Source organism: Mauremys mutica, chromosome 2 (genome assembly GCF_020497125.1).
Source record: "Mauremys mutica isolate MM-2020 ecotype Southern chromosome 2, ASM2049712v1, whole genome shotgun sequence".
Classification (NCBI taxonomy): Eukaryota; Metazoa; Chordata; order Testudines; family Geoemydidae; genus Mauremys; species Mauremys mutica.
In genome coordinates, this window is record NC_059073.1 from 294,418,274 (window position 1) to 294,445,983 (window position 27,710).

At 42.6% G+C, this 27,710-nt stretch overlaps 1 protein-coding gene across 2 annotated transcripts; it reads right to left on the reverse strand.

Annotated features, from left to right (window-relative positions):
- LOC123363160 (centromere protein F-like) lies at positions 1 to 27,568 on the reverse strand. Of its 2 annotated transcripts, XR_006576714.1 has the most exons (8): positions 27,297 to 27,568; positions 24,073 to 24,177; positions 22,158 to 22,265; positions 15,844 to 15,977; positions 9,591 to 9,672; positions 8,734 to 8,817; positions 7,689 to 7,882; positions 1 to 279 (listed from the first exon to the last, which is right to left on the reverse strand). XR_006576714.1 is itself a non-coding variant. In XM_045004048.1 (5 exons), the coding sequence occupies exons 1-5, from the start codon at positions 13,360 to 13,362 to the stop codon at positions 70 to 72; spliced, it is 651 nt and encodes a 216-aa protein (XP_044859983.1). In that variant the 5' UTR covers positions 13,363 to 13,457; the 3' UTR covers positions 1 to 69. The 2 variants fall into 2 exon arrangements, 1 of the variants encoding a protein (XP_044859983.1); XM_045004048.1 differs by lacking the exons at positions 15,844 to 15,977; positions 22,158 to 22,265; positions 24,073 to 24,177; positions 27,297 to 27,568 and adding an exon at positions 13,282 to 13,457.
- Between the last annotated feature and the right edge of the window lie 142 nt (positions 27,569 to 27,710).

The window sequence follows — 27,710 nt, forward strand, 5'->3', positions numbered from 1 at the left end:
GCAGAGTTTAAGGGGTCAAAGGGTGCGGTTAGGGTTTTTTTCATGGTATACTACCTATACTACTCAGGTTTACTGTACCATACAGTTTTTGTCTTGTTCATTCCGATCAGGTAATGTTTTTCTGCCGAAGGAACATCTGCCTTTGTGTGTGTTAAGATTCTCCCTAGAGGTCTCAGCAACAGCTTTTGTGGGTTGCTTATTTATGCAAAGAGGAGATCTTGAACGAGATTCCATGGGTTCAATAGTTGTTTCTGCTTGGCACCGTTGAGTATCATCTACCTGCAATACAAAGAAAAAAATTCTCATGCTTTAGTGGTATGGGAGAACCTTGTTAATTACCAGCAGGAAGTGAAAGACCCATTCCAAGCGACTGAATAATATGAATTAGCAGACACACGCTAAAAGCAAGAATCTTCAATGTTTATAGTTATCACTCTGAAAATACAACAGCGCTATGCAGAATGCTTTACAGCAACTACCTACTCCTCACCATGTTCAAGTTTAGAATGGACATTATTATCCATGCTTTACAAATCACAAGTCACATAATTTAACAAGGTATAGGCAAAGCTAAGGAGTAGTACACAGGAGTTCCCTGTCTAGTCTCTTCTTACTCAATCACTAATCTGCAGAACTGTATTTTGAGATATGTAATTTAAGTTTAATTACTGATATTTCATAATGAATTTGTAAATGTCCTATAGTTTATTCTGTAAATATGATAGCACTTGAAAAAGTTGTTTAGTCCTGAAGCATTTACATTGGCCTGCCGAGGCTAGCTCTCCAAGGGGAGGGATAGCTCAGTGGTTTGAGCATTGGCCTGCTAAACCTAAGGTTATGAGTTCAATCATTGAGGGAGGCCACTTAGGATTCTGGGGCAAAAATTAGTCCTGCCTAGTGAAGGCAGGGGGCTGGACTTGATGACTTTTCAAGGTCCCTTCCGGTTCAAGGAGATTGGTATATCTCCAATTATTACCTTACCTTATATCCTGTCCAGACGTATTATGAAATATTCAGGAGAATGTCATGTCATTCTAAATGTTTAACATAATCTTCACAATATGTTTGTTGTGATGGTCAACACTAGCTTTGTAAAACTGTTGAAAAATTTCACAATGTGTACACCTTTGGGGTTATCTCAAATTCCAGTCCCCACCGCTATCACAATCGTCCTTGTCTCTCCTGCACTCCCCACCAAATTCTGACATGATTTTAGCATCAGTTAGATAAAACTTCAGTAGTTATAAATGTGAGCTTCATGACAATTGAAATCCTGAATGCCAAAGCTTCTGATAGTCTAGGTAATTGGCCCCAATTCTCATTCCACTTACACTGATGTGGGTCCTGTGTGCGAGGTGAGCATCAGGGCTTATTCTTCTAGTGCCAATACTAATCAAAATAAAAGCTGTTAAAATTTTGATGTCAAGTGGAAAAAGGGAAGACAGTCCTTACACTTCTGTCATTGTAATAGTAGCTTGAGAAATATAAGGCTAAATCTAAAAATAAATTATTTTTACCATTGAAAGCAGAGAATGTGGAAGCATTCCTTATTAGACCCAAGAGTTGTGGGGATAGTGTGCCGCCTCTCTAATTGTTCCTTCACTCTAACAGTGTTTTTCTAGCAATGGGCAAAATCTCAGATTGCAGACATGCAGTGACCAGTGTCTGGTTGAGGCTATGACAATACGAGCATTAAGACAACGTTCAGTACCAGAACTTCTAACGAAGGCAATCAATTTTCCTTCCAGTGTCCTCAATAATAAAAAGCAAAGGATAAAAATCAGATCAAGTTTGCATAAGGACTGAGAAAAGACTTCAGGGTCTGGCCCTAAAAATGAAAACTCTGGGAACAGAATATCTCTTTAAACAATTTGTTGAAGTATGATTGTTTTTGTAGAGATTGTTATTTAAAGAATGATCTTGTGTGTTGTTTAAATTGGCTAAGTTCACAGCAATGCAACAGCAAAAACAGAATTGTTACCAACATATATTACTGGCAAAGCTAATAGGACCATTTATTATTAAGGGTACCTGACTCCTCCCATTACAAGAAGACCCTGTTTTCTGCTGCTTCTAACTTTACAAACTTTAATTGCTTGGGCTGAAATTTTCAGGGGTGGGGGACAGAAGCAGAATTTCAGCCAAAATGGTTAAGCTATTCCCAAGATCTGGCAACTTTTCTTTGAAAAACTCCATGTGTTGGGGCGGGGACCTGTAATTTGGCAGAGAGTGGCCTTTGTGCAGAGAATGTGCTTTTTGCCATCCCCATGAAAACCTGCCCACATTTGGCCAAATTATAAGCCTTTGAAAAAAATCACAGTTCACAGATACTCAGAGAGAATTCTTAGATTTTTAGCAGCTAAAATCTCTGAAGATTTCATCCTCGCTGAGTATACTTGAATCTCGCACAGCTCTTAGTGCTAACCAAACTGTGCATGAGCTATTCCCCACAGAGTGACTGCACATGCGCCATTTCCCCATAGCTCCTGGATGTGAAAACACGGCACACTGTGCCATCCCCGCAGAGCAATTGATATGCTCCATTCCAGGCCTCTAAGGATCAAAGCCAGAGTTTCCCTGCAATGGTTCTTCCCAGCTGCTTTGGTCCAGGCACCAGAACTGAGAGCAGGAACTTTTCTCTTAATAAACTCCCAATGAGCCCTCCAAGCTGCTGCACAAGCACGCTGGTGGAGGAAGATACTGGACTCAAATGCAGAGGGGACAAAAGACAAATGGAGGGGTGGGGGCGGGAGGGGCAGACTGGGACAAGGAGTATGCCAAGATTGGGACTGGAATGGGGGTGTGGGGAGGGGGCCAAGGACAGGGAGCTGGTAGGCAATGCTAGGACTGGAAAACTATGAGAGAAGGCCAGGGAAGGGGGAAAGGAATGTAGAGGAGACACTGAGAGAAGACACAGAGCTACGAGGAGGAGGAGGAGGAGAAGAAGGGAGTTTGCAGGGGGAATTTGCAGGGGAGACTAAGAGACTTAGGCAGAGGAATTGACAGGCTAGTGAAGGGAGTGGGTGGTGTTCTGCTGGTGTTCTGGTGCCTGTTGGGGTTTGTTTTGCTGTAGGTGGTGGTGGTTTGCTTCGGTTTGTGCTTCCTGGACTTACAGGTTTTAGGTGGGAAGGCTATGACCGATAGAGAGGCAGCAGTGAAAGACAGAATGAGGATGACTGGATATGGAAGCTGCTGCATGTACATGATCCTGGAGGGGGTACCTGAAAAGAGTTTTGTCTGCCTGACGTGCCGACTGATAGAGCTGATGGAAGAAAAGATCTGAGGACTGGAGATGCAGGTGGAAACTCTGGTCGAGTTTAGAAGGGGATTCGAGCGGATGATGGAGCAAAGACATGAGGAGGCTGAAGGGAAAAGCTCAGTCTTGCAGATGGAAGCAGGACCAAAGAATTCTGAGGGGAGACTGCTGGGTGAGGAAAGTGGACGGTGGAAGCACGTGACTAAGAGAACCAGGCAGAGAAAAAGACGGGCCAGTGAAGGAGAAATAGAGCTCAGGAACAGGTTTTCAGAGTTGGAAAATGAAGAAGAAGCTTAATGAAATTGAGGCTCAGGTGATCTTCAGTGGGATCCTGCCTGTTCCTAGAGAAGGGCAACAAAAGTGTGAAAAGATTATGGCGATCAACAGATGGCTCAGGCAGTGGTGCTATAAGGAGGGCTTTGGGATGTATGGCCACTGGGAAGCATTCATGGACAGAGGACTGTTCTCTCGGGATGGACTTCACATAAGTAAGGAGGGAAATAGACTTCTAGGATGGAGGCTCGCCCAACTGATTAAGAGAGCTTTAAACTAGGAATTTGGGGAAGATGGTTGGGAGATGTCCAGGTAATCTCCAAAATTCCCATAAAAGGGTAATCTCCCTTCTTAACATTGAGAGGGAAGAAAACAAAGTAAGAAAGGATACAGCCATGGGTCGGAGAATGGACATAAGAGGAAGGGTAGTGTAGATACCAGTCTAATAGGGGATACTGGGAGTAGAATGTCTGTACCTAACCAGGTAAAGAATGTCAGTGAAGCCAAATGGCAAAAATTAAGATGTTTGTACACTAATGCGAGGAGCCTAGGTAACAAAATGGAGGAACTAGAGCTACTGGTGCAGGAAGTGAAACCGGATATTATAGGGATAACAGAAACATGGTGGAATAGTAGTCATGACTGGAGTACAGGTATAGAAGGGTATGTGCTGTTTAGGAAAGACAGAAATTAAGGCAAAGGTGGTGGAGTAGCATTGTATATCAATGATGAGGTTAACTGTAAAGAAATAAGAAGTCATGGAATGGATAAGACAGAGTCTATGTGGGCAAAAATCACAATGGGAAAGAAAGCTACTAGAATCTCCCCTCACCGGGAGCTGATTTGGATATGGATAGAGACCTCTTTCATGTTTTTAATGAAGTAAACATTAATGGGAATTGTGTGATTATGAGAGACTTTAACTTCCCAGATATAGAGTGGAGGACAAGTGCTAGTAATAATAGTAGGGCTCAGATTTTTCTGGATGTGATAGCTGATGGATTCCTTTATCAAGTAGTTGAAGAGCCAGCAAGAGGGGATGCCATTTTAGATTTGGTTTGGGTGAGTAGTGAGGACCTCATAGAAGAAATGATTGTAGGGGACAACCTTGGTTTGAGTGATCGTGAGCTAACTCAGTTCAAGCTAGATGGAAGGATAAACAAAAATAGATCTGGGACTAGGGTTTTTGATTTCAAAAGGGCTAACTTTAAAGAATGAAGGAAATTAGTTAGGGAAGTGGATTGGACTGAAGAACTTGTGGATCTAAAGGTGGAGGAGGCCTGGAATTACTTCAAGTCAAAGTTGCAGAAACTGTCAGAAGCCTGCATCCCAAGAAAGGGGAAAAAATTCATAGGCAGGAGTTGATGACCAAGCTGGATGAGCAAGCATCTCAGAGAGATGATTAAGAAAAAGCAGAAAGCCTACAAGGAGTGGAAGACGGGAGTGATCAGCAAGGAAAGCTACCTTATTGAGGTCAGAACATGTAGGAATAACGTTAGAAAGGCAAAGGCCAAAAGCCATGTAGAGTTGGACCTTGCAAAGGGAATTAAAACCAATAGTAAAAGGTTCTATAGCCATATAAATAAGAAGAAAACAAAGAAAGAAGAAGTGGGACCGCTAAACACTGAGGATGGAGTGGAGGTTAAGGATAATCTAGGCATGGCCCAATATCTAAACAAATACTTTGCCTCAGTCTTTAATGAGGCTAATGAGGAGCTTAGGGATAATGGTAGGATGACAAATGGGAATGAGGATATGGAGGTAGATATTACCACATCCGAGGTAGAAGCCAAACTCAAACACCTTAATGGGACTAAATTGGAGGGCCCAGATAATCTTCACCCAAGAATATTAAAGGAACTGACACATGAAATTGCAAGCCCATTAGCAAGAATTTTTAATGAATCAGTAAACTCAGGGATTCTACTGGGGAACTGCTAACATAGTTCCTATTTTTAAGAAAGGGAAAAAACGTGATTCAAGTAACTATAGGCCTGTTAGTTTGACATCTGTAGTATGTAAGGTCTTGGAAAAATTTTTGAAGGAGAAAGTAGTTAAGGACATTGAGGTCCGTGGTAATTGGGACAAAATACGATATGGTTTTACAAAAGGTAGATCATGCCAAACCAACCTGATCTCCTTCTTTAAGAAGGTAACAGATTTTTTAGACAAAGGAAACGCAGTGGATCTAATTTACCTGAATTTCAGTAAGGCACTTGATACGGTTCCACAGGGGAAATTATTAGTTAAATTGGAAAAGATGGGGATCAAGATGAAAATTGAAAGGTGGATAAGAAACTGGTTAAAGGGGAGACTACAACAGGTCATACTGAAAGGTGAACTGTCTGGCTGGACAGAGGTTACTAGTGGAGTTCCTCAGGGAACGGTTTTGGGACCAATCTTTTTTAATCTTTTTATTACTGACCTTGGCACAAAAAGTGGGAATGTGCTAATAAAGCTGGGAGGTATTGCTAACACAGAGAAGGACCGGGATATCACACAGGAAGATCTGGATGACCCTGTAAACTGGAGTAATAGTAACAGGATGAAATTTAACAGTGAAAAGAGCAAGGTCATGCATTTAGGGATTAAGAACAAGAATTTTGGTTATAAATCGGGGACGCATCATTTGGAAGTAACAGAGGAGGAGAAGGACCTTGGAGTATTGGTTGATCACAAGATGATTATGAGCCGCCAATGTTATATGGCCATGAAAAAAGCTAATGCGGTTTTAGGATGCATCAGGCGAGATATTTCCAGTAAAGATAAGGAGGGTTAGTACCGTTATACAAGGCACTGGTGAGATCTCATTTGGAATATTTTGTGCAGTTCTGGTCTCCCATGTTTAAGAAGGATGAATTCAAACTAGAACAGGTACAGAGAAGGGCTACTAGGATGATCCAAGAAATGGAAAACCTGTCTTATGTAAGGAGACTCAAAGAGCTTGGCTTGTTTAGCCTAATCAAAAGAAGGCTGAGGGGAGATCTGATTGCTCTTTATAAATATATCAGAAGGATAAATATCAGGGAGGGAGAGGAATTATTTAAGCTTAGTACCAATGTGGACACAAGAACAAATAGATATAAACTGGACACTAGGACGTTTAGAGTTGAAATTAGACGAAGGTTTCTAACCATTAGAGGAGTGAAATTCTGGAACAGTCTTCCAAGGGGAGTAGCGGGGGCAAAAGACATATCTGGCTTCAAGACTAAGCTTGATAAGTTTATGGAGGGAACGGTATGATGGGATAGCCTAATTTTGGCAATTAATTTGGCAATTGACCTTTGATTATTAGCAGGTAAGTATGCCCAGTGGTCTGTGATGGGATGTTAGATGGGGTGGGATCTGAGTTACTACAGAGAATTCTTTCCTGGGTGCTGGCTGGTGAGTCTTGCCCACATGCTCAGGGTTTAACTGATCGCCATATTTGGGGTCGGGAAGGATTTTTCCTCCAGGGCAGATTGGCAGAGGCCCTGGAGGTTTTTCACCTTCCTCTGCAGCATGGGGCACGGGTCACTTGCTGGAGGATTCTCTCACCTGGAGGTCTTTAAACCACGATATGAGGACTTCAGTAACTCAGACACAGGTTAGGGGTTTGTTACAGGAGTGGGTGGGTGAGGTTCTGTGGCCTGCGTTGTGCAGGAGGTCTGACTAGATGATCATAATGGCCCCTTCTGACCTTAAAGTCTATGAGTCTAAAAGAACTGGGATTGGCTGAGCAGGGAGATTGGGCCAAGGAGCCTTAATTCCAGCATATACGAATTTTTGAGTGCTTTTGCGTGTAATCCATATATGCACGCGCACCCCCCCCCCCGCTCTAGGCATCCAGGCCTTTCAAGAAATAATCAAATATTTGGGATGAGCATTAAAGTAGGAAGATTGACCTCATTCCCATTTACCAAGTTAATGAGCACTTGGCATGAGATCACAGATTTGATCATACCAACAATTTTAAGTTTACCATTATGCCCAGATCTTTGTTATGTGCCAAGCTTTATTCATTTTATTTACATTGATGACCTTGTCTTCACTATATTCATGGCAGATATAAAGGAGGTATGAATAACACGGCATATCTTCAAACTCACTTGGAGAGATAAATACATTATGTGGATTTCCCATGCCCTGCACATTCAGATATATTTTGACGATCAGTTACCTTTGGTGATTTGCTGCCACCAGCTGTCAGTTTAGAGATCTTGGCAAAATTATCTGACCTGCCTTTTTGTAAACGTTGGCCATATGGTGACAAATTTTGGCTTTGAGCAGCAAGACGGGGACTGGTCTTTAGGTTTAGCGCTGTTCTGCGCAAAACACAGGGGTTGGTTTTCCCAGTAGGAATATCAGCAAAGCCTGAAAAATAAACAACAGCCATGAACCACAGTTGATTAAATTACTTTATTGTTCCAATCAATCTGATCTTGCTCAATTCAAGATGGAGATGACAACGGGTAATAATTTAAGAAAGTAAAATGGCATTTACTCACTGAATAACATAGAATGGGGGAATGATTAGGACTATCTTGCGTTCCTAGAATTTTATAGGTGAACTCAGGCAAGGGTGTGGATCTGTGCAACAGCAACTCCATTAAAATGGCAAAAAGAGTTTTCCCCAAGCAAATGTTCTCTTTTTCCTTTAAAGGGACACCATTAACTGGAAAATCATTTCCATCTGAAAATGACGTCTCTTCTATTGTTCTACATAGAGCCGGCCAGAGGGAGACAATTCTGTTTTGCGACCCCTTTCGAGGTTTCAGAATTTGTTTTTATTCTAGATTGGAATGAAAACATAAGCCTTTCAAATGCTTTCATAAAATGAAATTGAATAAAAAAAACATCAGGCTTTCAATTTGGGGGCCTTCCTCCCTGCTCAGCAAAAACTTTGTCCGAATCAATACATCTCCGTAATACATTTCGGCTTTGACAATGCAGCACATTTCAATGAAAAAACATTTAGCTAAAAATGTTTAAGCAAAAATTTCCCCCCTTCCTATCAACCAGAAGAAAAAGGTGTTTTATATTGGGAATGGCTGGGCCTAGAATCCCTCTCTTGCAACCTATACGAGGGCTGAATTTGGCCAATGAGGTCCAAGTTTTTACAATGCTTCCAAGTCACACCTATGACAACACAATTATTTAGATAAGCGTGTGCGCACACACTCTCCCCAATGTGGACCGTTCTCCTCTAAAGTAGTAACAATGACCTTTTCTGACCAGCTCCGGGAGTCCGTCTGGCTCATACTCTTGCTCGTTGTCCTGGGTCAGCGAATGTGCCACCTCATCAGCACCTGACCAAAGGAAAGAGTCATTACCTGTACAAATAACTTTAAGGAGACTCTGGAAAGATGCGTTTAGAATGCAATGATCTCAATCATTCATTTGTTAATTAAGTACATAAGATGTGTGTTTGTGCAACCACAGTCAACTATACCAGAGCTTCAGAAGCTAGACTGATTTATGAGGATCTGGCCCCTCATCTGAATCAAATGTAATAATGGATGTTTTGAAAACGTGTTCTAAATAAATGCATTAAGGTTAGAAACAGGATCATGATTAAGGCTATGTTTTAGTCATGGGCATTTTTAGTAAAAGTCACGGACAGGTCACGGGCAATAAACAAAAAGTCAGGGCCCCGTGACCCCTCCATGACTTTTACTGAAAATACCTGGGACTAAATCTTACCGCCTGGGAGAGGGGACGCTCCTGAAGACTGCTGGGGAGTGGAGAGAGAGAGCAGGGCAATGCTGGTGCAGGGGGGAAGGGGTGGCTCACGCCCCACCACCACTAGTCCCAGACTGCTGCTCCAGGGACCGTGCCTGGGGCTGACTGAGCAACGGGCTTCCCCAGCTGCTGGGATCCTGGGATCAGCTGCACCAGCACTGCAAAATTCACAGAGGTCACAGAAACCGTGACTTCCATGAATGATTTGCAGCCTTACAATCATTCTAGTATAGCATTTCCTTCTTCAACTACCCCAGACTTGGCTTGTGCTCCTTTAATAGAGCATTATGGTCAGCAATTTGTTTCGGCAACATTGCTTTTTCTTTCCCCAGCTGCTTACAGGATTGCATCCATGTCTTCAGTTTACTGTGAGCGAATCCATTTTGCTTCTTCAGTTGATCTAAAGCCTTCAGATTGTCTAGCTATAAAATAAAAAAAATTTTTTAGTTGCTAATAGGAAAATTCATTCTTCTGTCTAAGCATTATACTCTCACTAATGGCATCTCACCTGCCATTAAAAGTTCAGTGCAACTAAAAATCCAAACAAAAGTTATAATATGAATTTGTACAGTAGAGTTCACTTAGTAATATACAATTGAATTATAGCAGCTTCTAATTCCAACAGAGAAACATTAAATCATGTTTATTGGAAAGCTACGTGTGTGTAGATTTCCTTGATAGAGAAATCATAATCTAAATATAATATTCAAAATAACCAAATGACAGAACCCAGCCGAATAGCATGTGGTCCAGGCATGTTTGTCCACCCTATGTGCATTGGGGTGCCAAAATAAATGGATGGTAGATATCTGGCAGCCTTATAAAACGCACTTCACGATAATGTAAATATCAAGCACAGTGCTCCATCAGCTGGGCATGGAGTGAGTACTGTAACTCAAGCCTGCTTGCCACAACACCGGCTCCACACTGTGCTACATGAGTGCTTTTTGATGTGTATTTCTGAAGCGAGAGCATAGAACTACAGTCCCTCATTCACCACAAATGGAAGTAGAAAAAGATTGTAGGCTAGAAAATGCAGAGGGAATTGATAAGAAAAAAATTCACCTAGATGGACAGGTTTAAAAACGTTTCCCCTTCTGCTTGGCAGTAAACACCAACCTATGCGTGTTACAAATAAAACGTCACATAGTCATTACCAGAATTTCTCTTTGCAGCGGCACGTGGAATTGTTCACACGCCTATCTAAATTATTAGCAAGAATAGTGCAGTCATAAAAAGAATCACTTCATTAATAATTTCGATGGAAATTCTGCATACATCAGAACTGATATGCTCTCCCAAGTCGAGTGTGACATAACGAGGTAGTAGAAGCAGTTTAAAGCCAATAGGGGCATGTCTGCACTGGGAAGTTTCATAAGATATTAATTAATGTGTTCGTTAACACGACGTTACAACATGCCGTGTAGACACTGCCCTGTTATGTTTAATATCACATCAGTCAGTTACGGTCAACCTTAGGGGCAGAGTGAAAAGACATGTTTAAACACGGTCTAATTTTGAAGTACAGATCCTGACAAGTAAGGTATTGTTTCCTTTGCACCATAAGTGAAACTTTACCAGAACAATGAATGAAAGTTCAGAGAACTCACACACTCAAATTGAGGATCATACCCTAGAGACGATGGCCCACTTGCTTGCCACCAACTAGATTTTCCTTACTAAGGCCACGTCTATACTTACCCGCCGGGTCGACGCGGCGAGTTCGACTTCTCGGAGTTCGAACTATCGCGTCTGATCTAGACACGATAGTTTGAACTCCGGAAGCGCCGCGGTCGACTCCGGTACTCCACCGCGGCAGGAGGAGTTGCCGGAGTCGACCTTGGAGCCGCGGAGTTCACTTCCGCGGCGTCTGGACGGTAAGTCATTCGAACTAGGGTAGTTCGAATTCAGCTACGTTATTCACGTAGCTGAATTCACGTACCCTAGTTCGACCCCGGGGCTGTGTGTAGACCAGGGCTTAGTCTAAGAAATGGCCACAGTTGGAGTTTTGAAATTTGCTGTAGTGTCCTCACTCTTTTGGTCAATGGAATCTTTTGGAAGGAACCCCCTTCTGGAGGCATGGCCATGTCTCTCTCAGGTAGGACTACTGCTGCACTTAGGTTCCCCAAACTTACACATTTTCCTGATCTTTTTATATAACATTTTAGTTTAACATCTAGATTTAACCGGAAATGAATGGAATTCTTATGTGCCTGTCTTCTGGGCACACACTGTCTAGAGTGCTCTTTAATCCTTCAATGCTGAGCAAGCCTATGGAGAGGGGGAGGAGAGTCCAAACTCCTTTCCTTGGTAAAGCCTGGGTCCTTGACCTGATAAACGGACAGGGACAATTCCCACTCCATTGTGACCTAAAATTTGGGTCCCCTTCCCTGCTTGAAAGAGGGTCCCAGACTGAAAAGCAGAGATGAACAAATTACATTACCCTGCCACCTGAGAATGGGCTTCACAGAAGTAACACATCTCTCTGCACACCCAGATATGCTCGGGTGGGAGAGAAGGGAGGCAGTGAGTCTGATACAGAGCACTCCAGGAGACCCGTATATAGGAGAAAACCACAGCAAACACATCCTAAGGGTATGGCCAGACTAGCCGCCCTATCGGCGGGTAGCGATCGATTTATCGGGAATCGATATATCGCGGCTCATCTAGACGCGATATATCGATCCCCGAACGCGCTTTCCATCAATTCCGGAACTCCACTAGAGCGAGCGGCGGTAGCAGAGTCGACGGGGGAGCGGCGGACATCGATCCCGCGCCATGAGGACCCAAGGTAAATCGATCTAAGATACTTCGACTTCAGCTACGCTATTCACGTAGCTGAAGTTGCGTATCTTAGATCGACACTCCCCCCCACACAGTGTAGACCAGCCCTAAGAGTGGGAAGGCAAGAGAAAAGATTTAAAGCCTGATGTGTATACAACCTGCTCATTAATTGTACGTATTACTTCCTTACAAAGGGGGCAATTCCTTTTGCCTTTTTGGGACCCAGAGCATACGGAGTTTCCAAGTATTATTCCTGAGCAGACTATGTGGGGTTCTCATCTCCTTGAGAATCCTCATGCTCCTGATCAAGCCTTCTCACAATGGAGTCAGGGCTTCCAATGGGTGTGTTGATGGACGCATGCATGGCACTAGTGCACTGGTCCAACAAAGCCCCGTCCCCTCACAGAGCAAGGGTTGGTGGCTTGTAGCAGCAAGACAGAGGTAACCCTCTAAGCCCCCTAAACAGCTGCCCCCTGAACTACTTGGGCTTAGCTTGATCTTGCAGGGCTTTCCTAGCACGGCAATAGCGGTCAAAGGGAGTTACTGAGAGGTGCTGTGTTTGCGGATCCAGAGAACTTACTTGAGGAGAGGGAGAGAAGAGCAAGAAGTTGAAATGAAATCAATATGGCAGAAAAATGAACAATAATTAATTAGAAAACAAAGTTGTTGGGAGAAACTGAACCGCCAACTTGTTCTGCTGGTGGACACAGTTTCTGGTGGCCTGAGGTGAAGGGTGGAGCTTAGTTCGGGGGCTGTCAGCAACAGCACTGGTCCACCTCCCAGTTCTACAGGGGAGAGGAATCACCTCTTTGTTACCAGTGAGGAGAAAACCTGGGCCACAGAACAGACAAAACGTGCACATTTTATCATGTTTTCAGGTGTCCCGCTAAAGACCTCCTGTATCTTTGATAGCCAGAAGTTGATAAGATAACAGATTTAATCACATTTCCATGCTACTAATGGAGAGGTTATAGCAAATGTTATATTAGAATAGAAAATAGATATTAAAAAGGACACAATTTAATATTTGGGCTCTTAAAAGCTAAATGCCTTATTAACTGTCAGCAAAGGATATTGATATTGCTCTTATCTGGCATTGATAACAGAGACTGAAAATAACATGGCTTTGTTAGTTTCCGTATTGTACCATTTCAACTAAGATATCGGACAAATCATTTGAAATAGTTTTCATCTTCCATGTCATGAACTAAGTAACGTGCTACTGATTCATTCTTTCTTTTTATTACCTTGCTCAGTTGCTCATTTTCGTGAAGTGAGATATTAAGTTGCTCTTTTATTTTCTTTTGCTGAGCCTTGATGTTAATCATTTCCTTTTTTAAAGAAGCCAACTCAGCTGCGGACAGCTTCTGCAGATGGGTAATCTCAGCTTGTTTCTCTTTCAATTCTATTTCCTGAGATAAATTCTTATCTATAGTAGTAAAAAAAAATTAAGTGCTTAATTTGTGAAAGCAAACTATGTCAACTATGCAATATTAGCTTTTATGGATAACACTATAAAATGGCAATATTGACAATTTTCAATTTTTCACCTAGCAATACATTTTCTTAGCATTTCAGAATATAATTACTTATGTGTTCTAAAACTGCCTTTATACCCAAACCATGACATTGGATAGCTGAGACAATTTTAGCACTGCCAGAATTCAGTTTTGCAGAAAGAACATACTGCTAGTCAAATCGCTCTATGCTTCACAATTGTAACTGTTTCTACAGCCCATCTTCACTGAGGTCCGATGGCTTGTACTCTGAAACTCATGGTTGACAGGCAACAGTACCAATGGCTAGATAAAGAATGTTGGTGCCCTATTTGTCTGTTTTCCTCTTTTCAGACTCCAGCATATATAAAAATGTTCAAGGTGTTTGATGAACTGATGTATGGAGTAAAATTAAGAGACATGGACAATACAAGACATTTCCTGTATTGCAAAGAGAATTCTATTGAATAACACCAACTTACCATATAAAACAAGGACTACGCATTCCCTTCCTACAGGACAAGGAAAATTCAATGTCTCCAAGTCCCAGAACTTGGTGAGAAAGAGGAGCAGACAAAGGGGAAGGGAAATGATAGCAATCAATAGTTATTTGAAATATATCAACACCTAGGATGGAGAAGGATTATTTAGGGTGGTGATTCAAAGGGGGGTGTGGCGGGCCGGTTGCCTGCTCTAGCCCTGAAGGGGTTGGAACAACCCTGCAGAGGGCTGTGGCTGGGGAAAGCAGCAAGCCTGGGATGATTGGGGAGGCAGCTACAGCTGGGCCAGGCCCTAATCAGGCCACAGCTGGCCCTTATAAAAGGGCTGTGAGCCAGGCACTCAGTCAGTCTCCCTCTAGCTCTGAAGGGAGAGGGACCTGGCTGCTGGGGAAGCTAAGGGTACTAGAGTGAAGCAGGGCTAGGGAAAGGCCAGAGGAGCTGGGGAGCTCCAGACTGGCAACTCCCCAGGCCGCAGGGCCTTGTCCAAGGCCTACAGAGGTACCGAGTTGCAGGGAAAGGCAGCAGGTCCAAATCCCCTGGCCAATGATGAGTGGCCATTACAGACTGCAGTCAGCCTCAGTGAAAGGGGGCTAGATGGTACTGGCAGTAGCCACTGAGACAAGGTGGAGAATAGGGGGTGGAGATTCCCTGGGGTGGGGAGACCCAGATAGTGGATTTCTGCTGGGAGCAGGAGCTGACGGGGAGGGCACCAGGGTCTGGGAGGGACATGGGGGCCAGTGAGGAGAGGGATAGTGACCAGCAGAGGATGCTCCAGCTAGAAATGAGCTCAGTCCCTGGATGACCTGAAGGAGGCACCGCAGGGGTCAGAGGATAATCAGAGACTTGTTAGAGAGGAAGGACTGTCCGGGGATTAAGGGTGACAGCCTAGGACTCTGGGTACCCACATTCAGTTATGTTTCAATTAAGACAAGGTATTGTTGGTTGCAGTGCAAAGCTACAGCACAAACATCTTCTGACTTATTTTTTGTTCATAATTATTCCCTCCAGAAAATGGAGATAATGCTACCATTTGACACCTTAAGAACCACAGCTAGAAGATAGCGAAAGCAAGAAAATGGACTTAGAAGGCATTACATTTTATTAGCTAGCCGAAAGTGCTGCCACTTGCCAAGAATAAGATCAAAACACAAAGCTCTTCTTTGGATGGCCTCATGGACTGGAGAGTGCAAAATACTGATTAAAATGGGAGCAGGACTGGGTCCATACATTTAATTTTGAAATCTCATTAAGTAAGGTTAGACTTCTACAGGGATAAGCGGGAGCAGTCTCCTTCTTTACAATGGCTATTTAGCAGAATTACCTGTTCTCTTAAACCTCAATCTGCAAATTGCATTTTCCCAACCAAATAGACAAATGTAGGGAAAAGTCAAATTAGGGCTCGGCAGGTAACATTTCATCACATTTAAGCTTGATGGAGTCCATATACAAGCTAAAGGATAATAGTTTGAGGTATATTTGTTTGCTTGGGATTTTAAAACACAGGAGCACATTGTAGTATTTAATGTGCTGACCATATAGTTCTCTTTGGGACATATTTATTCCTCATTTTAAATTGCATTAAAACCATATAATTTTATGAGTTAGTACTATATATTTGTATAAAGAAGTTCCATCTCAGTTTGGAAAGAGAATTGCGTGTATTAGCTGAAAGTTAATTTAACTATATCACACAGTGAGAACTTTTTTTTCTTGGGTATTCTTCAAATCACCATTGATAATGAGGTTTAAAGAACCTCCACATTGAAGTCATAGTTTGTAACAGGATTTAAATAGGTAGAAATGTGTATCTCACATTTTCATCTCTTCCGCATAATTCTGGGTCTCCTTCAGAAACTGTTTAGCTGTTTTCAGTTCTTCTTGCAGCTGATGGATTTCTTGAGATTTTTGATCAGACTGGCAGCGAAGAAGGTTTTTTTCCTCCATTTCCTACAACAAAACATTAGTTACAAAACAGTTGATTAAGTCAATAGACAGAGAGTAGTGTGATGTGGTATACTACCCATCTGAGTCCCATGAAGACTCTGGAAAGTTGAACCTTGGTTTCTAAACATATACATGAGTTAGGAACACAAACGGCACTCTTGGCAGTCCTCAGAGGGCAGACAATCCTTTTGGGATGTCTCCCAGCTGGCACAGATCACAGCAGTACTTAGGTGGCTCAGGATATGGAACCAGGGAGCTGCAACCAGTTCTCTGTTGCCTGCCCATAGCAGATCTTGACACAGGATAGAATCCAGCCCACAAAAACTGAGCGTCAGTGAAGTTAAGTGACTTGCCCAAAGCCACAGAGGGGAGTCAGTATCAGAACACAGGAGAACTTTCCAGTTCTAGCTGCTGTTCTCAGACCACCCATCTCTCAGTGTGGATGAGTCAAATATATGAAGTTGCTCTTGGTAGCAAGATAGCATTAGATGTAAAGTATTATTAGTCAGTAATACCTGGGGGCTCGGGATAGTACATTTTCTAAGCATCTTTTTTTCCAAATATTTTAAGAAAAGTTAAAATACCCCATACAACTATGTCCTACCTGGGAACTGAAATAAAAGTTATTTCTAAGAAACTAACTCCTTCCACCCAACTCCTGCATTGCTGGGTAACAGATGGCATGGCACTGGTGGGACTCTACTGGAAGCAAGCCATCATTTATTCATCTACTTACTACGACCAGATGGGCACCAGTGCACAGAAGCCAAATTCAAGAAAAAGGAGGGTCTGGATGGAAAACAAATTAAAACCTTGCCGACACAGCAGGTCTGTATTTTCATCTATTTAAACAAGTCACCCAAAGAATATAACTAAAACTGTTGATGCTTCTAGTTATTTTCCTTTTGTCTCACAACCTCCTCGTCCAAAATATCCAACTGCTATACCAAAACAAACACACACACACACACACACACACACACACTCTGCTATCAATCATTCTTAAAGACACAGGTGTCAAGGGACAACATTTTCAGACAATGCTGATGTATGACAAATGTTTCAAAGCTGTATGAATTCTCAGCTTCCTGTGTTCAAAATATCAACAAAATTCAAGGGGTTTAAATGGCTGAAACGCCCAGCCCTCTTGCTGTGACTCAGCACAAGTGGCTCTGATTAAGAAGCATTCAACAAAAATCTGGAACCAACAACCTAACATAGCTGCAAAAAAAAATCCCATGCTCTGATGCAGGATGTTCACAAAACCATTTACAAGAAATGCATTCTCCTACCTTAATCTGGTAAGGCTACATCCCATCATTTGTATTTACAATTTGGCCTCAACCACATAGGCCATCATTAACTTTTGCTTGAATCATCGAAATCCAATGTATTTAGACTTGAATGCCCACTCCTCCATGAAATCTTAGAATTAGGCAAAACACACGTATACTTAGGAAGCAGCTAATGATTCTAGAAGTTCCAAATGAACTCAGATATTTAATATATTCTATTTTTTAGGACTAAACAAAGAGTCTCTTGAACCATACTACATAATTAGATTAAACTAATAATTCCATCTGAACTGTAACCCTATCTGTAGTATGCTGGTGCAAAATCATTTTTTTAAACCCTGACCATACAACCAATTTTTGGCCTGGGGTCAGTCCACATGGAATCAATTGGAAAAACTGCAAGATCGGGGCCTTCTCTTGTATCACAGCTATAGGTCTTGTGACAGGGTCGGGCCAGAGGCTACAGGAGAGTGATCCTATTGGGATCCAGGAAGTGGGGAGCCCACTGCTAAAAGATCCCCCCAGCCTTAAGGGGGGATCCACAGGACCTGGAAACCAAGTGGTTTCAGGGGACAACTAATAAAATAACAAGGACAGACGTGCTGTCAAAGGCTCAAACGAAGGGAACCTGATGGGGACACTGAGCAGAGAACCCCGGACAGCGCCCACTGCTCCTCGAAGGCATCAAGGGAGTCAATGGACGCCTCCCAGAGGATTTCTGCCCGGTTGCATGAATGGATGGAGGACCAGAAAGAGGCGCCATAGTTACAGGAGACTCCATTGGCCAACATCCTCTCCCTGGCTTTATAGATGGCCATTTTAGCCAGGGCCAGGAGGAGGTTGACCAGGAGGTCCTGTGACTTTGTGAGGCCACCGATAGGCAGTGCATAAATAAGGAAATGAGGGGAAAAGTGCAGCCAGAAATGCAACAGGATATCTGTGAGGAGACAGAATAGAGGCTGCAGCTTGGCGTACTCCAGGTAAACGTGCACCAGAGTCTCCCCCACGCAGCAGAAAGGGCAGGTGTCCAGGATGGGGGTGAACTGCACCAATTACACGCTCGTGCTCAGAGCCCTGTGAAGAAGCCACCAACTGACATCCCCGGCGGGCCTTGGGAGCAGGGTGGAGTAGAGGCTGGCCCACCGGGGCTCCTCACCCTCTAGAGGTGGCAGGAGGTCCCTCCACTTTGTGTCAGGGTGGGACGCGAAGGTGAGGAAGTGCAGTGTGGAGCATGAGCACGTATAGATGTTTTCTTGGCACGGTCTGGAAATGAACCGGCTTTAAGTCGTGCAGACGGCTTATGGTGAAGGGGCAGGGAGGTTGGTTGGGTCCATGGGGCAGGGGCCCGCTACAGGAGAGTGAGAGAAGGCAAATATATTAGCCCCAGATTAAGCAGGTCCCTTTTCCCTGGGTAAGATAACAGGGGCAGTTCCAGAAAAATCAGGAATTTGCTGGAACCAATGAAGGCAGGCAGGCTAATTAGGAAACCTGGTTTAAAAAGGACCTCACTTCAGTCAGTGAAGGGTGCGCAAGGTGCTGAGAGTGAGAGGGCCTGCAGCTGGAGAACTGATGAGTACAAACACTATCTGGCATCACGAGGAAGGTCCTGTAGTGAGGATAAAGAAGATGTTGGGAGGAGGTCATGGGGAAGTAGCCCAGGGAGTTGTAGCTGTCACACAGGTGTTACACGTAACACTGTAGACAGCTGCGATCCACAGGGCCCTGGGCTGAAACCCAGAGTAGAGGGAGGGCCTGGGTTCCCCCCATTCCCCTCCCCCCATTGGATATAAGAGGAGTTGACTTGGACTGTGGGTCCCACCAGAGGGGAAGGTCCCTGGCCTGTCCCCCTGACCCACTAAGAGGGTCAGCAGAGACTGTGGGGATTGTTCTCCTTCCTTTTCCCCATGCTGGCAAATGATGTGGTTAGCTGAGTGAATGGCAGGTTTGAGCCACAAAACTGGCCAAACTGAGGGCTGCTGTGAATCTCTGAGGTGAGCAAATCCGCCAATAAGTGCAGGACCCACCAAGGCAGAGGAGGAACTTTGTCAGTGTCTTTTAAGATGGTCCAAAAAAGGACAGCCAGAATAAGACAGTATTGAAACACAACTTCTGGTGGAAATACACTATTCTCCAACACAGAGCTTGCAGAGTTCCCCTGGGAGTCAGTAAGGCATAAATGGCACCAGTTCTTACTGATTTCCAGTTTAAATTATTAATTATTCCAGTTCCTTTGACTAGTTTGCTAGTAAAGCCTGTTCTGCTCTGCACAGCTTCTGTGTTAAGCTCACTGGAGTTGTTTTCCAAATGGTGTTTCACTGCTATTGCCCATGAGGAAAACACATCATATTTTATTTGTAGTTATATTGAATCTCTTTTAAAAAATTAAAAATTCCTGATGTCCCTTTAAATGATGAGCTCCAAAGATACCTTAGAAAACAAAGCCAAAAGAATAAGCTACGTTCTGCTTCCTCCTACAGAAAGAGAAGTTTGGAGTAACTGTTGACTTCTATGTTGTATAACTAAGAGCAGAATTTGGCCCTAAACCTTGAAACTCAGCATGATGGCTTTAAAAAAGTGCAATTAAAAATAGCCCAAATATCTGAAAAATCCATCCTCCTTTCACTGTCCAGCCCTGGGTTCTAGATTCTGTACCATACCAAAACCAGAACAAGTTAAGGTAACACAAATCTTTAACTCAAGACTGGGCAAGGTTATGAAAAATATTTTCAGGCACATTTTCAAGTATATAGTTGTAATGTATAAATATATTCATAATTTAAGCAATAGTCATAGTACAGTCTGGTAATCATTGGGAATCCTAACCAGTGCTTTCTTTTAAGCTCAATCATAAGGGCAGCAGATTTAACACTTGCTTTCAATTTTTTTAACATAACATATTTTGTCAAAGCGAGCACCTATTGGGTTTAGAAGATCCTTCCCCATTCCCACTCAGTCCTCAGCTGCTCATTTGAGAGGTAACATTTAGGTGTTGGACTGAAGATCAGCTATCACCAAATATGCCACTGAACAGCCAACGAACAGAGAGGATCAATACCAAACTAGACTCAATTCGGTACAATCCAAATACCAAGAGATTGACAAATTACTCTACCTTTTCCACTTACTATATACTCAAGGAATAGGTTACATGTTGTGAAAAACCAGTATTTGTACATCTTAATTCCCCATATTTATGGACCAACAAAGACATTCAGCTTGCACCTCTGTCTCCATAACCACATTCTTCAGGGGTAAGGGAAATTAGTGTCATGCTATCCTCTATCTTAAATTTATCACCTGACTTTATATCGCAAGGATAGGCAACCTATGGCATGCGTGCCACAGACGAGCTGATTTTCAGTGGCACTCACACTGCCTGGGTCCTGGCCACTGCATTTTAATTTAATTTTAAATGAAGCTTCTTAAACATTTTAAAAACCTTTTTTGCTTTACATACAACAATAGTTTAGTTATATATTATAGACTTATAGAAAGAGACCTTCTAAAAACGGTAAATTGTATTACTGGCACGCGAAACCTTAAATTAGAGTGAATAAATGAAGACTCGGCACAGCACTTCTGAAAGGTTGCCAACCCCTGTTATGTCGCTATCTAAACCAGGAAGTTAACAAGATCATAACTGTACCACCACCAAATTCTAACTGGTTTTCAACCTTTTTAACCTGTTTTATATCCGTCATAATAGCTCTATAGTACTCCAAATTAAAAAGGAAGTAAAAAATGAGAATGAAATAACCTAGTTCCATTCTAGAAAGGAGTAGGCTTTTCTGGATAAAAACCTATAGATGTCCAAGTTTGAGTATGAAGCAAGTGTTTCAAGAGTAAACCTGGAAAGAAGAGTATGTGTAGAGAAAATACTAACCACCTCTGTAGAAAAGGTTTGATTAATGTGCTCACACAGCTAGGATGACACATACCGTAGCTATGCCGGACAGCTATCGTGGACAAATTTAGAACCTCTGTATGAAGTCAGTGTAGATCATGTCTATCATAAATAAAAAAGCAGTTTTCTATTAGAGAGTGTGGATAGAAAAGAAGCAGTGCTCATATCAGAACAAGGCTAAAGGGAACGATTGTAGGGCATTACCCCCAGATTGCCTTTGGGCCCATCTGCTACCTCAGTTTACCTTTAATCTTGCATCACACCAGCTATCACATGTGGTGATTTTACAGTAGTGCTCTCTTCCAAGTTGGTTTATTATCATAACACAAGACTCAAACATACCCTTACCAGCCTCAATTATTCTTTTCTGCATATAATGCCTCAAGTTTTTCCAGGTCTTGATCAGAGCAGGCCCATCCTTGTAGTCCCACCCCTCTCCTAGCTGGGACTTCTGCATCCTGCAAGTCCATCAATGGAGGCTTATCCCTGCACAGTTTCCAGTTCCTTGTAATTCTCTTCCCCCAAAAGGCTTCTGCCTTGGAGTTCTGGAAAATTGTCACCTGCCCTCTTCACAGGCTCTCTGCCTGGGCACTAATGAGAGAGAGTCTCTCTCTGAACTTTTGGGGCGGAGGGGCGGGGGGGTCTCTCTCTCTCGAATGACCACAGGCTGCCCTTTTACCTGCCAGCAGGCCCGGTTTAGATGCATGCTTCTGTCACATGACCCTTGTATTTATTCCCATCCTACAGGGAGATGGGCTAAACCTGACAAAAGGTGCAGCTGTGCCCCAGTCTTTTAATGGACCAGCTCACCCTGTGACAGGAACATACTGCAGCTTGCTCTGACCTGTGATGTATTTAGTTGCACTTAAATATTAGTCATGAATAGATCTTCAAACACAATAAAGAGGACAGTTAAATTTTACATCAAATAAAAACTCAGCATCATCACATCCATTTGAATAGTTCAGATATTAAAAATCCTACTTTGTCGAGTTCTGCTCGTAGAGCGTCGTTGGCTTGCTGCAAGTCCTGGTTTATCTGGTCGCACGGCAGATCCCCTCTCAGTAAGTCATGTAGCTGACGAAACACTTCCTAGAAATGTAGAAGATTGTGGGGGTGGGTGGTAGGAGAGAGAAACACACTCCTATTACTTGTTTCTTGTCAAGTTACTATAACTATTAACACTGGAAAATGCGGGGGAGGGACTGTAAATCACCTCTGTAAAAAGTTACTAATTACACTAATTACACTCTCTGACAGAAGCAAAAAGAGTTTAAAACCCATTTTTAAGTAAAGCATAAATTCTGTTATGGACACTAATGGCCATGACTCACTTTGGCCAATCAGAGTAGCCTACTTCATCTGCTACACCAATACAGGTGGATCAAAAAAACACTAGCAAATAATGGAATGAAGCTTATACTTGGATTCAAAAGTAGATCTCCATAGCAACACTGAGCATTACAACTAAGCAACCAGACTAAGCCCCAATAATCATGATCCTTTGGGGTGGGGGGAATTCCCTTCTTTGCTATGATACCATGTTTAGCTTATTGCCGTCAAAATGTTTTTCATGAGGAAAATGCCTTAGTTATTTTCAATTTGACTTCACACACGACTGGGCAGCAACAGAAGTTTGTAGAGGGGCACTGACTCCTCGCGCCTCAGGTCTGGGGGAGCAGAACTTCACTAATGGACACCTCCTAAGATCCTTAGGTATCTAGCCCACCTCCTGCAATCTTTAGGAGATGCAAAGTCGATATCCATCTGGGTATCATTCGTTTTTGAGGCTTCTTCCCAGCCCCACGGTCCTTATGGTTGGGGCTCTACATGAATTTGAGAGGGGATTTATATGGGGGAATAGGGCTCTGAGGGCACGGGACTTTTAGTAGGGGGTGTTGGGTTGGTAAGGAAAAGAGAGGGCTGAGTGGGGGAGCAGAAAGTGGAGGAAGATAGGGAGGGAAAGCACTAGTGGCGTCTCCTGGCAACAAAGCTCTCTGCCAAACTTCTCTTGGCAGCAGCTGCAGGACTCCCCTCTAACAAATCATAGCAGGTTTGTCAGCTGGAGAAGGTAGTGAAGTGCTAGTGCTTCCCCTCCGCTTTCTCCTAAGCACCCTCCTATCCTCCAGCAAGACACCTGCCCATCCCATGTCCGCAAGCACCCCCACAGCCTGTTCCCACTCTCATTGCCAGCCAGAGACCCATCCTATGAAGTCCCCACCCTCTTGGATCCCAGTGATCCATTTCCCCAAATCTTTATGTCTCCCCACCCCCTTATTATATTCAGCCTCTCTGCCCTCAGACCCTTTCCAAAGACCCACTCCTACCCTGGCTTGGCCTGCCAGGAGCAGAAGAATGCAGGCAGGGAGGGTCAAACTCAGGAAGAAGTGAGCAAATTATTAGCAAAATGTTCAAACTTTTTTCTGATTTTATTTTTGTCATCGAACTATAAATTAGAGGTGAACAAATTGGTAGCCTGCCTGCCCAGCCTGCCTTGAAGAAATACGGATTCACTTCCTCTTACCAAGTTATAACCACCAGGCTACTATTATCACCAGCTAGGGAACATGGCTTTAGTCAACTTAATTCGTGGTAGGCCAGTAAATTGTTTCACTAACAAATACAGACCCATTCAAGGAACTGAGAGGGCGTGGGATCAGCAGGGCCCCATGTACCGGCGCATAAGCACAGGGCTCCAGAGGTTGCCAAAGCCGGCCCTAGGGGTACCATTACGGGGAAAAAATTCTGACAGCGGGCACGTGGGCACGCACACATCAAGTATGGAATCGTCAGCGTTTTTTCTTCTACATGGACAAATACTCAATGAACAATTTGTTCACTCTGGTAATAGCAGTCTGGAGGCAACTTTAAACTTGTGAAAAAATGGGTCTCGTCTTACCTTTTGCTTTTCTTTTCTTTTCTGTTCTAAGGACCGACGATTATTTTCGACAAATTGTCTCTGATGACTCAGTAGGTCGTCCATTTTTTGCTCCAACATTTCACGCTATACAAAGTTTAATCATAAATCACAGTGATGCAAGGGTAATATTTATTATTTGTACTACAATAGCAATCCCACCCCCGCAATCAGGATTGAAATCCCACTTTAGTAGGCACTGTTTAAAAAACAACAACCAAAAAAAAAAAATAACATACATACGAGGAAGTCATGGTCTCTGCCCCAAAACTGCTTACAGTGTTCCATGTCTTAGTGAACACTCACACAGGTATCCCATACCAAACTGAGAACAGATTACACTTGGCTAGAAGACAAGTGTGTGCTGAAGTTTTAATAAGTGTTTAGGCACAGGAGATAAATTCAATGCAACTTTAAATTTACAGAGAATCGGCACATTGATTGATCAGAAAAAAATTACTGAACTATTTTGAACATATTTACTAATATAATCTGCAATTCAATCGGATTTCAAACTCATGTAAAGAAGCTAGACTATAATAAGAAAAGCTCTCAACAGTCACATCTAGAGGTTATGGTGACAGAGCTATGCCAGTAACTCAGGTAATTTACAAGTAGCATCATTGTGACATCAGAAGCAGCAATCAATCAATCTTTCCTCTGCACTTTGCTATCAGTCAGTGAAGTGGAGAGGGCCTATTCACAGGTCAAAAGGTCTCATTGTTAAATTACTTGAACATCTGTATACAAACATGGTAATAACCCTGGATTATCTCATTGTCCCTGGCCTCAACCTACTCCCAGCCAAGACCTTCTCTCAATGGGATCCTCACAGAGGTAGCAAAGAACCGCCATTACCGTACCTCTGCAGAGGCAAATTCTTAACCCCCATTCATATGATGGTATAATCTTCAGCATCCTGTATATAGGATGTAGGAAGCAGCAGAATTTTCTAACAAGCAGCAGCATTTTCTAACATTCTTAAGTAGGCAGCAGAATCTGCATGCATAGATAAAATCCCTGACAGCAAAGGGTAGGTGACAACCATCACACCTCCAGAAGACGTATGTGGTGGTGCCTTTCCCCACGGCAACATAACTTCTTTAATCTAAGTGTGTATGGAGGGGCAGAAAGGGGATGGGAAAAGAGTTAAGCTAAAGAGAAATATGAAGAATCGTGGAATCCATGACTTGCATGAGCTACAATGTTCTACCCAATGCACACGGAAATTGTGGCGCTGCAGCAATTGGCAGAGGCCAAAACATTCAGCGGGACTAACTTCCCCATGTTAAATAGGGTGAAAAGCCAATGATTTTCAAAGAAGGAGACAGTGGTGCTGTTAAAACGTCTTTTTATGACACTTTCAAATGGCTTTAGGATATATAAAATATCTGTGTTTCTTAGATATTTGTTATCGTTATTCACTCTACCGCAATAACAATACTGCATTGCTGGCTGCCTCATTAGAGAGCTGGCCTGCTATTTGTTCAGTCTATCAGAGCAACTTATCCATAAAGGAAAAGTTTTCAAGGTGCAGATCTTCCCCACAGCATACACCCACCTAACTGGTATTAAAAAAAAAAATTAAAAAAATGAAAAGGTAGGGGAAAAAAGGAACCAATCACTAATCCCAAAAGTCATAGAGCAGCAGATGATCCACTAGTTTCCATGGTTCTCCTGCTACGTTGTCCAGTATATCAATGCAGTGGCTGACCCACTAAACCAAACAACCACTTCATGCAGTGGCAAGGAAGCTCCTGCAGAGAAAGGAAGTGCTGTGCAGGCTGCTGAAATCTTGCCCACCCTATCCCATATAGCAAAGTGTAGGCCTCTTCATGGATATGGAAAAATGGGGCCAAATAAGGATTTGCCTCTTAATGAAAGGCTGGGTTTGACTGGCTTTATTTCTTTACTCTTATCAGTGTACACCTGTTTGGCATCTGTTTTAGCTAGCAAAAAAAAAAATCCATTTTATATGATTAACACACGTTTGCTCCACTAATGCAAATTATTTCAATGTTTCAATTATATCAGTACTATAGCCACAGAAATTTCTTGGCTTCCTTGCACTGAATACAAGAGGGCCTTTTCCCCCTTGATTCTTCTGCAGCAAACCGGAGAGGTCTTGGAAGGACCCAAGATCTTGCATTCTGGGCACTTTAAAACTCTTCAGTATGGTGTGTGAATTCTTTCCTGTCATGGAAGGGATCCAGAGGTACCACCAGAATTTAGAGGGTCCAAAGGATAGAGAAAAAATCTGTCCTGGATCATGCAGGTCTGTGACTCTAAGTGGACAGCACAGTTCTGTTTCCTTGTTTATGTACCAGCCTCACAGACTGCAATACAGTTCTACTAATAGGCTTTATTAACTTCTGCCTGTGCTGGTGCTGCATAAGCAAAAGTATGAGATGTTTTAGCTCACGTAAAGCTATTTAAATCTTTTAAGGGCATAGGGAAATGGTGGACTTAAATATACAGTAGAACCTCAGAGTTACCAACTCGGGAATGGACGTTGTTCGTAACTCTGAACAAAACATGATGGTTGTTCTTTCAAAAGTTTACAACTGAACATTGTCTTAACATAGCTTTCAAACTTAACTATGCAGAAGAAAAAATGTTGCTTTCCCTTCATTTTTTAGTAATTTAACACAGTACAGTACTGTATTTGCCTTTTTTTGCGGGGGCTGGGGTGGGGTGGGGTAGAAGGGATGTGTCTCTGCTGCTGCCTAATTATGTTCTTCCGTTTCCAAATGAGATTTGTGTGGTTGACTGATCAGTTTGTAACTCTGGTGTTTGTAACTCTGAAGCTCTACTGTAAATTATGGAGCCACCATTAGCAAGCACATACATAGTTAAGCTTTGTTGGAGAACTATGTAATGAATTGTGTTAGTGAAATATGTACTAAGTAATGTTAGAGAAATTATTATATACAATTCTGGAAGAAAATAGGAATGTTTGCTTGTCATATGTAGTTCTGCTGCTTGAGATCATCAGATTTTGCTGAAACAGTCTGTAAATCAGAAAATTGGTTTTTGTGTCTCATTTATAAAGTTCTTGACCAAGCAGATAGCAGGGTATAGAAGAGAGCTGTTAGCTTTCAGTAAGTCAGGTACAATCCCTCATCTCCCCACCCGTCCATTCAACCAGCTAACAAGTTTTTTTTTAAAATCACAATATTAATAAAATTCACTGCTTGTTCTCTCACCTTATTCTTGGCTTTGATTATTTCAATGACAGAAGACCCCAAACTCTTCATATATTCCATAGTTACTAATATAATTTGCAATTCAATCGGATTTCAAACTCATGTAAAGAAGCTAGACTATAATAAGAAAAGCTCTCAACAGTCACATCTAGAGGTTATGGTGACAGAGCTATGCCAGTAACTCAGGTGATTTACAAATAGCATCATTGTGACATCAGAAGTACCAACCAATCAATCTTTCCTGTGCAATTTGCTCAGTAACTCAGGTGATTCATAAGTAGCATCATTGTGACATCAGAAGTGGCAACCAATCAATCTTTCCTCTGCACTTTGCTATCAGTCAGTGAAGTGGAGAGGGCCTATTCACAGGTCAAAAGTTCTCATTGTTAAATTACTTGAACATTTGTATACAAA